Consider the following 14,509-nt stretch of genomic DNA (forward strand, 5'->3'; position numbering starts at 1 on the left):
TCCATCAGTAGTTTGAGAGGTCAGGGGTTGCAGCATGAGATGGGAAAGGAGCCAATGGCTGATGGAAGATAAAAGGGATGCGGAAATAATGCTACAGTCTAATCTAAGGTCAATTCTTTGCTTTTGCATCTACTAAAAGCAAAAAAGTCTGTACTTCCTCTGCCCGTGAGACCATCTTTATAGCCTGGATTCCCATGGCACAGATAACACCCCCAACACCACAGTGCCAGGCAGACTATGTGCCAGCCAATGCTTATTTCTGAAAGGAACATTTACTCAGGGACAGACTCAGTCCCCACAGATTTATGTTTCAATGGTGGAATGCAGCCCAGTTTTTCCACAAAGTCAGCCTGAGCTTCAATCGCATCTGTAGAGAGAAATGATAATCTATCTGGCTGTGGTACAGGAAGCAGTGAATTGAGCTGTGGAGTAATTAGATGAAGGAACTTAGAAAAAATTACATTTGCTAGCTTGAATAAAGTTTTGTTTTCGTTCAACAAACTCTAGTGACTTGTAATGCATCATTAAAAAAAAATACTTTTTGGTCCAATTTTAGTACGTTTTCCCCTCTCTCTGCTCTACACAATAAGGAAACTGGAACACTCACTCACCATTGAATAGTCGAATACAGAGAATCTAAAGCAGGTTGCCAGCCTATTTCATTAGACAATAGAGGAAGGGAAGAAGGACAAACTTACATTTATATTGTGCCCTTCACATCCTCATGATGTCCCAAAGCACTTCATGGCCACTAAATTACTTTTAAAATGTACTGTCTGTTGTAATGTAGGCAAGCAATTTGCACACAGCAAGGGCTCACAAATAGCAATAAGATGTGTGACGGAAATCCCACATGCCAAATGGAAAATATTAATTTCACTGTATGGAACTTTGCCTGAGACTTTTTACTGGACAATATCACCAATAACTTTTAAAAAGCAGAACAGAGCAGCTAAAGATGGCCACGAATTTTCTTGTTAAAAAAAAAACTAAAGAATCAGCCGGGAGACAGAGGTAGTTACCCAGCCTAGCCAGAACAATGGGGGTGCTCCCTGATTCAATTACCTAGAATGGTTTTCATAGAGTCATAGAGAGATACAGCACCGAAACAGGCCCTTCGGCCCACCGAGTCTGTGCTGACCATCAACCACCCATTTATACTAATCCTACATTAATCTCATTTTTCCCTCTCACATCCCCCCCCCTTCCCTCAATTCTCCTACCATCTACCTACACTAGGGGCAATTTACAATGGCCAATTTACCTATCAATCTGCAAGTCTTTGGCTGTGGGAGGAAACCGGAGCACCCGGCAGAAACCCACGCGGTCACAGGGAGAACTTGCAAACTCCACACAGGCAGTACCCAGAACGGAACCTGGGTCGCTGGAGCTGTGAGGCTGCGGTGTTTACCACTGTGCCGCCCTATTGTTAATGCTGATCGGCAAAAGCCATGGACAACCATTGACTTTGAAAGCGCCAAACCCTCCTACCAAGTATGCTTGAACAGCTTTGAATTTGAAAGATCCTTCCAGAAGGTGCTTTTTCAAACAATGAAGTGGTCACAAGACAGGACTACAATTGTGCCTCAGAAAAACAGTTCCTGAACTCAAGAAAGGACCTCTCTCTCTCTATAGCAAAGTCCCAGAGCAGCCGCAGTGGCAGCTACTAAGCCGTAAGACTACAGATCCTTAGTCAACAACCAAGGGATAAAGCCCCTCTCCTGCCATCCGGAACCAGAGAAGCAAGCCCCAGTTGTGTACGTGGCCCAGCGAGGACTTAGGAGACTTTAACATCGACTAAAGACACTGAGACTCAGTACTTAAATTCCATTTATTACAGACTTTACTTCAACCTCCCAACTTTGTTATTCCTCTGTAATCTATTTGTGTGTGTGCCTCTCATGTGAATGTGAGCGTGGGTGCATTGTGTATTTTAGTAATTTTAACCGGTTTAGAGTGATAAGGTTAATAAACTTGCATCTTTCTTGTTTAAACTCAAGAAAACGTGTCTGATTGGTTCATTTGCAAGTATATATTACAGTAACAGGAACAAGTGCTCACTGAGGTGGTAAATTAAATCACTGTGTTTAAAAGGTAAACCCTATTGTGGTCAAACCAGAGAAGGGGTGAAAGAGGAGCCTGAGACCCCTTCCTCACCTGGTCCTAACAGACTAGATAATCTGTTTTCTTTTTTTTCTAAAAGGGGTGTTAGTTTAGGCTCAAATGTTGGCCAGGACACCAGACGAACTCTCCTGCATTTCTTCAAATGGAGCCACAGGATCTTGTATGTCCATCTGAGAGGATAAATGGGCCTTCGGTTTAGTGTTTCATCTGAAAGATGGTATCTCCAACCGTTTAGCACTAGACAGCCTAGATGACTTGCTCAAGAGTGGATGCAAACCCTGTAAGTAGAGGAACATAGGAACAGGCGTAGGCCATTCAGGCCATCGAGCCTGCCCCACCATTCAATAGGATCATGGCTGATCTTCCACTTCAATGCCTTTTTCCCACACTATCATCATATGCCCTTATGTCATTTGTATTTGAAATTGGTCAATCTCTGCTTTAAACATACGCAATGACTGAGCCTCCACAGCCTTCTGGGGTAGAGAATTCCAAAGATTCACAACCCTCTGAGGAAAGTAATTTCTCCTTATCTCTGTCCTAAATGGCTTCCCCTTTATTTTGAAATTGTGTCCCCTGGTTCAAAACTTCCCAACCAGGGGAAACATCTTAGCTGCATCTACCCTGTCTACTCCTTTAAGTATTTTGTAGGTTTCAATGAGATCACCTCTCATTCTTCGAAACTCGAGAGAATACAGGCCCAGTTTCCCCAATCTCACTTCATAGGACAGTCCCACCATCCCGGGAACAAGTCTGGTGAACCTCCATTGCATTCGCTCTATGGCAATAATATTCTTCCTAAGGTAAGGGGATCAAAACTGCACACAGTACTCCAGGTGTGGTCTAACCAAGATTCTATACAATTGAAGCAAGACTTCACTACTCCTGTACTCAAATCCTCTTGCGATAAAGGCTAACATATTAGCCTTCCTAATTGCTTGCTGTCCCTGCATGTTAGCTTTCAATGACTTATTGGCAAGGACACCCAGGTCCCTCTGTACATCTACACTTTCTAATCTCTTACCATTTAAGATACACTCTGCACATCTGTTCCTCCTACCAAAGTGGATAACCTCACATTTTTCCACATTATATTCCATCTGCCACATTCTTGCCCACTCACTAAGTCAGTCCAAATCCTCTTGAAATTGCTTTGCATCTTCTTCACAACACACATTCCCACTTAGTTTTATGTCATCTGCGAACTTAGAAATACTACATTTGGTCCCCTCATCCAAATCATTGATATATATTGTGAACTGCTGGGGCCCAAGCACTGGTCGTTGCTGTACCCCACTAGTCACAGCCTGCCAATGCGAGAATGACCCGTTTATTGCTATTCTCTGTTTTCTGCCTGTTAACCAATCTTAATCCATCCCAGTATATTACCTCCTATCCTATGTGCTTTAATTTTGCTAACCAACCTCCTGTGAGGGACTTTATCAAAAGCCTTCTGAAAATCCAAGTATACCACATCCACCGACTGCCCTTTATCAATTCTGTTAGTAACGTCCTCAAAAAACTCCAACAGGTTCGTCAATCCATAATGCATAAATCCATGTTGACTACGCCCAATCAGATTATTATTATCCAAGTGTCCATTTATCACATCCTTTAGAATAGATTCTAGCATTTTCCCAATGACTGACATAAGGTTAACAGGTCTATAATTCCCTGTTTTCTCTCTCTCTCCGTTCTTAAATAGTGGGGTGACATTTGCAACCTTCCCATCTTCAGGAACCGCTCCAGAATATATATCACCAATGCTTCCACTATTTCCATAGCTACCCTTTCAATACTCTGGGATGTAGAATATCAGATCCTGGAGACTTATCAATCTTCAGCCCCATTAATTTCTCCAATACAACCTTCTTATTAATACGAATTTCCTTCAATTCCTCAATCCCCCTAATCCCTTGGATCTCTAATTCTGGGAGATTTCTTGCATCTTCACATGACATTATAAAATTGGTAAAATAGCAACGTCTTGGTTACTACCTATCATCCATACTAAAGGAGTCATGCAGACCAGATGTGTTGCATGTTGTGTGCATGCACAGCAACCTGGAAGGTAAGGTGCCGGCTGCTCTCAAATTCTTCCCTTTAAGATACTTTAAGATAAGATTCTGTGCTTGCGCATCCACATTCAAGTGAACAGGCCGTGCACAATAAAAAAAATTTAGAGGGGACATTGGTTCCAAGCTTGAACCCATGTAGAGTTAGCTGGGATGGTGGGATTGGTGTTCAACCGGGATCAATGCTGAGATGGAGAATTATGATCCAGCGACTTCAATTCAAGACAGGATTTACTTTTGCAATGCTTTCCACAGGCTACCAAAATTCATCTAGACTCATACTTTGAAGAATGAGCACTTGGGTGAGGCACTGGAGAGTGGCCAGTGAATCCTAGTGGTAGTCAGTGTCTACAAAAGAGCACATCTGAAGTGCAATATAAAAAAATCTAGTTTCTACACAAGCTGTCTTGGGCCTGTGGTTATCTGAGCTACACTAGTCTTCTTAGCCCAAGTCCTCCATTTAGACTTGGACACTTGGCATACCCCAACTGGACAACCCGAGTCCAGATCGCTAAGAAACCTCCAACAAAAAGCAAAATGCTGCGATGCTAGAAATTTGAAATAAAAACAGAAAATGCTGGAAATGCTCAGCAGGTCTGGCAGCAACTATGGAGAGAAAAAGAGAGTTAACATTTTAAGTTTGTGACCTTCCATCATATTTCACTAAGGAACTAGTTGTTGACGAGTGTGACGTTAACAGCATGCCTATTTATTCCTGGTGTCCTAGCCAATATTTAACCCTTAACTAATATCACAGGGAAAAAAGAAATTATCTGGCCATTATCACATTGCAGTTTGTGGGCTCTTGCTGTGCACAAATTGGCTGCCGCGTTTCTTACATTACAACAGTGACTATGTTTTAAAAGTACTTCATTGGCAGTAAAGTGCTTTTGGATGTCCTGAGGTCATGAAAGGTGCTACATAAATGCAAGTCTTTCATTTTTTTCTTCCTGCTGGTAGTCACAGAAAGCAATGGAGGGATAAGGCCATCATTACCTTTCCCCACTCAGTATGCAATACAAGTGTTTGGGATGGTCTTCCCAGGGAGGTACTGGAGACTGGTAACACCAGTAACTCTATGAGGAAGCTGGACAGGTACTTAACAAGAACATCAATTCAGATATAGAGAGTGAATGATGTATTCTCTTTTTGAACTCTGTGGCCAGTCAGATGTGCCAAGATGGTGTTTTCTGGTCCTATCCACTTTTATATGAAGGAAAATGAGAGGGGACAGAAAATAAAGGAAATTAGAAAAAAGAAAAAACCGTGCAAGTTTGATGAACAGTTCCTTTACTTTTGAGTGAGATACTGGGAAAGTCCTTGACTGGTTTTCTGTAACAGAAGAGTGGTGGAACTGTGGCAGGAGTAAAATAACATTGCTCTATCAGCCACTTCCACTGTATAATTCAATGGTGTTATACTAGGAATGTAGTAAACTTCCAGGCTTGTGGGAAGTGTTCAACAACAAGTCAATGTAGTAAAATCTCCCGAGGCACTTCACAGGAAAAAATTGACTTCGAGACACAGGAGATATTAGCACAGGTGACCAAAATCTTAATGAAATGACCTGCATATATAGAGCACCTTTATGACTGCAGGATGTCCCAAAGTGCTTTACAGCCAATGAAGTACTTTTGAACCATAATCATTGTTGGAAGGTGGGAAACACAGCGTTCAATTTGTGCACTGCAAGCTCCCACAAACAGCAATGTGATAAGCGTCGTCTGAAGGTTTTGAATGTGATAATGACCAGATAATCTGTTTTTCTGATGTTAACTAAGGGATAAATATTGGCCACTACAACAGGGAGAACTCCCCTGCTCTTCTTTGAAATAGTGCTTTGGGATCTTTTACATACACCCGAGGGGGAAGACGAGGCCCTGGTTTAACACCTCAGCTGAAAGTGCAGCACTCCCACATTACTGTGCTGGATTGTCAGCTTTTGATTTTTGTGCTTGGGTCATGGAGTGGGACTTGAACCTCCAACTTTCTGACTCAGAGGCAGCCACAGCTGACACCTAAAAGATGACTAAAAGCTTGATGAAAGAGGTGGGTTTTAAGGAGCGCCTTAAAAGCAGGAGAAAGGGATACAGAGGTTTAGGGAGGGCGTTCCAGAGCTTGGGGTCTAGACAGCCAAAGGCACTTCATGATATCCACTTGTGCAAAATAGCAGTAAATTTAATTACAGATTTTGACCTTCCAATCTTGGGTTCTATTTTTGAACTAGGGCGAGGTACTGGTGCTTATAAGTCAGTCACTGGTGTTGACAGCAAGCGATCATGAATTAAGATTGCTACCCAAGAACAAGTCTGAATTTTCCTACAGCTTATTGGAACCAATCTATATGATTTTAAATATCTTATATTTGCATTCACTGCCTGTCAACGTTTTTCATAATAAATTTGTGCCTATGTAAACCTGTCATGCTGCAATAAACCCTTCTCCATGTGACGGTGCTGCAGCACCACAACTGGCAGGAGGGTGTCATTACCAATTTACACAGAAAATTACCATTACAAACCTGGACACAAGAATTTATAATAGAAATATAAATTCAAATGGGAGAATGTATGACTGCTTCACCTGAAGGCTACATTTGGCTTGACTCCCTGTGTGAAACACAGCGGGAGACTGACTAGTATATTAAATAAATCCAATTACAATACTGTAATCATTTTCTTTAGTCACAATGACAGCAGGAATGGAATGCTAACTTCCAATCTCAGTCCAGTGAACCCGGACAGTGCATCTGTGTAAACTGATAAGTGGGCAGGAAGACGGTGCGGGTTGGGTTGAGCCGAGCCCCTCCATGAATAACTTGCCAACTGTTAGGATTCAGCTGTGCAGAACAATCACTTCAGTGATGTGCCAGAAGACATGCCACTACCTATGAGACAGTACTTGGCAACAGCCAGCAGTCAATTACTTTTTTTTTAGTAAAATATAATGCAGCGTTAGGTCCAAAGAAGAAAGACTTGCACTTCGACAGCACCACCTCACATTTCTCAGAAATTTCCCAAGTACCAAACAGTGAATTACTTAGAAGTCCAGTCACTGTTCTACAGGTGAATGTAGCACTCACACAGTGCTCAGCACATTTAATAACTAGTTAATCTGTTTTTGGCGATGTTGATTGATGGAATTTGGCCAGCATGCAGGGCAGCACTCTGCTCATTTACAAATCATGCCACAGAATCTTCAACATTCACCTAAATAACTGGAACAGGTGGATTGGGCCTCTGTTTAACATCTCATCTGAAGGATAGCACCTCTAACAGCACAACACTACTGAAGTATACTGCACTTATTACTTGCTGTAGTATTGGAATCTGACTCAGAGCCAAGACTGTTAAGTAACTTCCAGTCTGTCCCTCATATACCCTCCCAGCTCATAGGAGCAAGGAGTAGGCCATTCAGTCCCTCAAGCCTGCTCCACCATTCAATTAGATCATAGCTGATCAGAACATCAACTCGACTGACCCTCCATATCCCTCGATATCATTACCAAACAAAATTCTATCAATCTCAGTCTTGAAAGCTCCAATCGACCCAGCATCAACAGTGCTTTGCGGTAGAAAATTCCAGGTTCCTACCAGCCTTTGAATGAAAAGTGTTCTTGATTTCCCTCCTAAATGGTCCAGCTCTAATTTTAAGATGGTGTTCCCTCATTCTTGATTTCTCCATCAGAGGAAATAGTTTCTATCTAACCTACTAAATCCTCTTAATATCTTAAACATCTCACCCCGCTATACTCAAGGAAATACAGGCCAAGTTTATGCAAACTGTCTATGGAATTTAACCCTCTTAGCCCTGTATTATTCTGGTGAATCAGTGACGTACCACCTCCAAGGCCAATACAGCCCTTCCAAAGGTGCGGTGCCCAAAACTGTACATGGTACTCCAAGATGGGGTCTGGCCAAGGCTCTATACAACTGACGCATAACTTCCTCATTATAATCCAGCCCCCTTGAGATAAAGGTCAACAGCCCATTAGCCTTTTCAATTATGTTTTGTACCTATCTACTCACTTCAAGTGATTTATGTAGTTGGACTTCCAAAACTCTTTGCTCCTTCATTGCTCCTAGTTACTTAACATTTCGAAAATATTTTGATTTCTCTTTCTTCGGTTCAAAGTAGATGAACTCACACTAGCCTACATTAAATTTCATCTGCCCTAGCTTTTCTCATCTCATTGAATGTATCGATGTCCTGTTGCAACTTCCTGCTCCCATCTATACAATTTCATGTCCCTCCTAGCAACCAGCTCCCAGTATAATTTTATCTAATTAAATGGCATGGCCCAGACTACAAAAAGATGACAGATAGATGAAGCAAGGCTGAAAGGAGCCAGTACTGAAGTCCCATGAAACTGCTAAAGCAAGCTACTTTGCAGACAGTTTGAAGTACTGGTGGTAAATAAGCAATCATCACCCTGTGTTTTTTTTTTAATAACATTAACCGTGCAGCCCTGGTCATAATTTTTCTCCTGAAAAACAATGGGACTTCACAAATACTTCAAAAAAAATTAAACGCCAGGGATTCAGCCAGAGTACAACTCACTCTGGGGAAAAAAAAAACAGGTTGAGCAAACTCACTTTGCAGCTCCAGCTAAAATGCAGTGTGTACATTATATAATAAATGTAATTAACATTATAAGCAAAGAATTATAGCAATAAACAATTATAGGCCTTCATGCAAGTGGAGAAGGTTAAGAAGCAATTGGATTGAGGTGCTTAATTTTTTTGGAAGGGTTTTGATAGGTAAATCAGGAAAATCTGTTTCCACTGGTTGGTAAGTTGATATTAAAGGCATAAATTAAAAATCATCTAAAAGAATGAATTTTTAAAATAAATATATTGAGTGAAAGCTCCAAGATGTTTTACCTGAACAGAGGAGAAAGCGGGAAAGAAAAGGGGGACAGACATAGAGCAATATGAGGAAGTGTTGGGAAGGCGACTGAAAGCATGATTAAGCAGGAAGCTTTTGATGATGGTGGAAGATGAAATAAAGTAGAGGGGTTTAGGAAGAGAGTGTTGAGCCTAATGGCTGCAAGCACTGTCACTGATGGGAGAGCAGGAGGGTCATGAAAGATGCACAGCAGACCAGAGATGGAAGAGCAGAGCATGTGAACGGAGGTGCTTTCTCTGAGCTCCTGCCATTGACTTACATTTCGGTGTGAGGCCACTGCAGTGTGCCTAATTCCTAACTGACAGGCAACAACTTAGTGCCCCTTGCTGACTTGATTGTCTGGTCCTCTGCTCCTGTTCCCTATTCTCTTGAACTTCCCTCCCTCCCCCACATAATTGGAGAGAGTCAATACAAAAAGAGGGAGACTGCAACACCAAAATAATTGGGCAAGAAGAGAAACAAGGAAGAGAGCCATTACCATGACTACTTATTTCTACATCACCAGAAAGTAGAGGTCAGGGAGAGCCATGGGATGAGAGAGAAAAAACTGTAACCAAGGAAGAGAATTTTGATGTCAACGTTTAGAAGTACTGGAGTCAATGGATGGTGAGCAAAAGGATGGATGAGCAGGGCTTAGTATAGAGTATGGGCACCAAAGCTCTGGATTAACTGGAGTTTGTAATGGATTGCACACAAGAAGCTAGCAAGCAGAGTACTGGAAAAGGAGTGTTTCAGCCAGCAGTAGTGCAGGGGAGAAGATCACAATTAACACAGATTATATTAGTGAGATAGTCATGGTAGTGAATCTCTTCTTGTAACTGTTTCTCTGCTTCTTGCCCACTTCCCAATTACTTTGGTGTTGTAGTCTCCACCTTTGAGTGAATCAACTCACTCCCATTATATGGAGGGATGGTGGTGAAGGAGCACAAGAATATAAGGAACAGGAGCGGAGAATCAAGTCCCTAATGGGTACAAAGTGGTTGGCTTTGGGTAAGGAAAATGGTGCAACGCAGTGGCCTTAAACACAAGAACCCTAAGTTAACGTCAGGAGCTCTGAGAACGAAATGCAAGTCTGCAGCTGGTGAGGGATGACAGGATTATGGATGATCAGTGATGTTCCTTGAAAATAAAACATAGCAGCATGAAACAAAGGATTGGGCAGATTGAAAAATTAAAAGACGGGACACTGAGAACTGTCAGTGTTCAAAGGCTTTCTGTCTTTTTTTTTTGAAAGTTTGAACTTTTTTGTGACAATGGGGAGTTTGATAGATAATAAATACACTATGTGTTTGATAGTGTCTAAGTGATTCTTCAATTGTAAAATTTGAGCCATTCATTAAAAAGCAACACATCAGCACATTTCATTCCCTAAGAGCATTTTGGAAATCTTCCCACACCCCAACAGACTTGTGCCACATTCAAAATGAACATAGTACATATTTTTATAAAGGGATATGGACCAATAAGGAGGCTTTATGTGGCTGGTTTCCAGACCACTTCCCTTTAATGCACAGTAAAACCCCATATTTTAAAACAAACTGAACTGTTACAGCTCAAGAGTTGGGTCACCAATGGCTGTAATAAACTTTCCAGCAGGTTTATGCCAGATCTGGGACCTTGAACACGAAGCTGTGCCTTGTGCTTTAATCAGCACTTTGTCCTCTACTGCAGTTTGAAAAACACTCATTAGAACTGTAAAGATCCAGTGACCCAGTTGCCAACTCTTCTAATTAGGAGAAAATATGCAGAGAAGTAAAAGACTGCAAAAAGAGATGGCTATGAAAATAACCAAAACACAAAAATACTTACATTTCTCACACAATCGCCCAATAGCTGTAAAATAAAGAACAAAAGAACTCAAGTCAGATGAGGATTGATGCTTTGCAACATAACTATTTATTTGGTGGCAGAGAGACAAGTGGTGTTAGTGAAATGTCCCAAGACCCTTTCTAACGGGCACAGGTTTAGCCAGGCAACTGAGGGTGTGGGGGAGGGTGGTGATGGTGTGAGCATAAAGAAAGAACTATTTCTGTTCTTCACTTATTTACAGCAATACAAGTAGTGAACAGTAATCATCACCTGGGTGAGGAGTCCCACTCGCATATTACATCTCTTGAAACAGCGATCTACAGGTAGCACAGCATGCTGGATGAGGCTTTCATTAATGACTTTTGCATACTAGGTGCCACTCTCAACTGCACAATAGACATAAGAGGGAAGGAGAACAAAACTAAAGTTCCAGATGAGCGATCCATCTGGGACTGCCCTTCAAATGTCCTGGTGGTTAGTTCAGAACAGTACTGCTGATAATATGGGAGCAGGATGGGGCTTAGGGGAAGCAAAGGAATTGAAAATAATGGGAATTTGAGTTTCAGCAAGAAGCTTGAGTGACATGGGTGGAGGCGTGGAATCAGGCCACTGGCTGAGCTCCTGGCAAAAAGCAGTTACCTTCAGGTGAGTTTCTGATTCCTTAACCTTGTAACAACTTTGCAATGCAATCTGAATATAATCCAACACATTTTCCTCAATAATTCTGCAGCTCATCAGCCGCTCACCATAACCACACAGCTGTCTGCATACTGCAGTTATAGAATATAGACACAGCAGTTATACGCTCAGCTACCTGCAGACAAGCCTGGATTATTCTAGACAACAGTTTGAAGCAGGTTGTATACCACAGGTGAAGCACAGCTGCATTAGACTACAGTTGGAATACTGCATTCCGTTTGACTCCATGCTACATGAGGCAGGAGAAAAGGTTAGTGCAGATTTAAGAAGTTACTTGGCATTAAAAAAAACCAAAAAGATTTGAAAAACTGGGGTTGATTTCATGAAAATGGAGGAGATTGACGAGTAATTTAATGGAGGAGATTGACGAGTAATTTGATGGAGGCGTTTAAAATTATGATGGGATCAGAAAGAGTAGATACAACTGCTTCCACTAATTAATTCCCTTCATGGTTTTGCCCCTCTGTTACCTCCTCCAGCCCTACAATCCCCAGAACTCTCTATTCCTGACTCTGACCTCTTGTGCACCACCTCCCCTTCTCTCGAAGGTTGGCAGTTGGGTCTTCAGCTTTCTATTCCTTGCATTCTGGATTTTCTTCCCAGAAACCCTCTGCCTACCTGCAAGACTCCTCTTAAAAACCTATGTCTTTCACCAAGCTATTAGTTACCCCTCTTAATATCTCCTCCTTTGGCTTGGCATGCATTTTCATCCGATTATGCCTTGGGATGTCTTTCTGCACTAAAAGCAGTATTTAAAAAGGCATCTTGTTGTCCATGTTGATTTAGGAATCTAGAAGAAGGGCACATAGTTATAACATCTAGGAGAGAGCAGGAGAAACTTTCGAAAACTAGAGGGTTGTGAGGATGTGGAACTCACTGCCAGGGTTGGTGACTGAAGCAGTGACCGGGCTAATGTTTAAGAATGACTTAGATACGGAACAGATTGGCACATGGGATGAAAACTACTGTTTATAGGAAAGGTTAGTGGGGAATTCACTTTCCAGCAAGAGAGAGAAAAACCTGCGGAAGAATGCATCTCCATTTTCTCCCCTCCATATGGTTTTAGAGCTACTGTTTCAAATGGTGCACCAGGACAATCTGTCAATGCCACTGCCCTCTCCACGTAACCTAGAAGAACACATTCAAGGTACATCACATCACAAGAAAACTGTGAAGGAGGCAATGACTCAAACAATCATGGAATGATACAGCACAGGAAGAGGCTATTGGGTCCATAGTGCCCCATGCTGGCTCTTTGAAAGAGCCATCCAATTAGTCCGACTCCCCTGCACTTTCCCATAGCCCAAGAAAATGTTTCCCTTCATGTATTTATCCAATTCCCCATTGAATTCATTTGTCTCCTTACAGCAAGGTCGATCAGTCCCATGCAAATGTCTTGGCCAAGCAGTGTACTTTGATACTCAAGCACCCCAGGCTTAATGTATAGACTAAGCTATTACCTAATAGCCTTTCAAAAAGGAAAGGCATCTTTTATGCTCATGTCAAAAATGACAGGTGCCTCCAAAACACATTCACTTGTGACCTGGAAGCCCTGGTAACTGTGGCCTATTTCCACTTGTATTTATTCGTTGGTTTGTCCTGTTTGAATTTCATGGTTCTTAGCATTGCTGCACTGGTGAATAAAATCTAAATGAGAACACAGATCTGTTAGTATCACCGACTTGACATCAATGCAAATTAATGGGAACAGTGGCCCAGATTTTCCAGCAGCAATGAGATTGGCGGCGTACTTTGTAAATTTAGCTGACTGGCACACTGATAAGCTCCTCCATACTTTCCTGCAATCTAATTAGAACATGCTGCAGCGAAGTTGGTGGACAATCAGAAGCGGTAATGATATTTTATTCCCAGTGATTTGCCAAATAGAAAAATAGGGTGCAAGGTAAAATTTTAAGATTGGCATTTTATGTGAAGCCAGGTTACAGCACTCATTAAAGGTGCTGCTTCCACCAGACAGATCTCTTCTCAGAGGAATCGGTCCTCCAGCTCCAGTTTAGATAACACTGTTAAAGTGTCTCAAATTTGAGTACTAAGATTCCAAGGGTGCCTCAGACCGGCCCATATTTAATCTTGCAAACAATTTTTTAAAAATTGCAATAATCATGTCGCTGCCAGGTCATTATTTACAAAACTAAGAGGCAGAGGCGTGAAAACTGGTGATAATCCAGCAAAATCATTGTTTTCAGTATCAGAGGAGTCAAAACTATGAAAACTTGCTTCACATCGTTTTCTGCAAGGAGCACAAGTGATGCCGTAAGTCAGTTACTCCATAATATTCTCTTCCTTTTGCATCGTTGGAGAGTCCCGATGATATCCCTCACTCTACCATGACCATCAAGGCAGGGGACCAACCCTGGTTTAATGAGGAATGTAGGAGAGCCAGGAGCAGCACAAGGCATACCTAAAAATGGTGAAACTGGAACATAGGACTACAAACATGCTAAACAGTGGAAGCAGCATGCTATAGACAGAGCTAAGCAGACCCACAACCACCGAATCAGATCAAAGCTCTGCAGTCCTGCCACATTCAGTCATGAATGGTGGCAGATAATTAAATTAACAGGAGGAAGAGGCTCAAAGAACATCTCCATCGTGAATAACTGCGGAGCCCAGCAGATTACTGCAAAAGACAAGGTTGAATCATTTCCAACCATCTGAGCCAGAAGTGCCAAATGGATCATCCACCTCGGCCTCCTCCCAAGGACCCCAGCATCAAAGATGCCAGTCTTTAGCCAATTCAATTCACTCCACAGAATATCAAGAAATGTCTGAGCGCACTGGACACAGCAAAGGCTATGGGCCCCCATAACATCCCAGTTGCAGTGATGAAAACTTGTGCTCCAGAACTAGTGGCACCTCTAGTCAAGCTGTTC

The 14,509-nt window shown here is 42.0% G+C and overlaps 1 protein-coding gene across 1 annotated transcript in view; it reads right to left on the bottom strand.

The window, feature by feature from the left end:
* phf5a (PHD finger protein 5A) overlaps positions 1-14,509 on the bottom strand; it is a 36,612-nt gene that overhangs the window by 11,910 nt on the left and 10,193 nt on the right. Inside the window, exon 2 of the mRNA XM_068019438.1 lies at positions 10,917-10,940. Within this exon, the coding sequence (XP_067875539.1) occupies positions 10,917-10,940 (24 nt within the window). The remainder of the gene's footprint in view (positions 1-10,916; positions 10,941-14,509) is intronic.

The sequence above is a fragment of the Heterodontus francisci genome, chromosome 41 (genome assembly GCF_036365525.1).
Source record: "Heterodontus francisci isolate sHetFra1 chromosome 41, sHetFra1.hap1, whole genome shotgun sequence".
NCBI lineage: Eukaryota > Metazoa > Chordata > Chondrichthyes > Heterodontiformes > Heterodontidae > Heterodontus > Heterodontus francisci.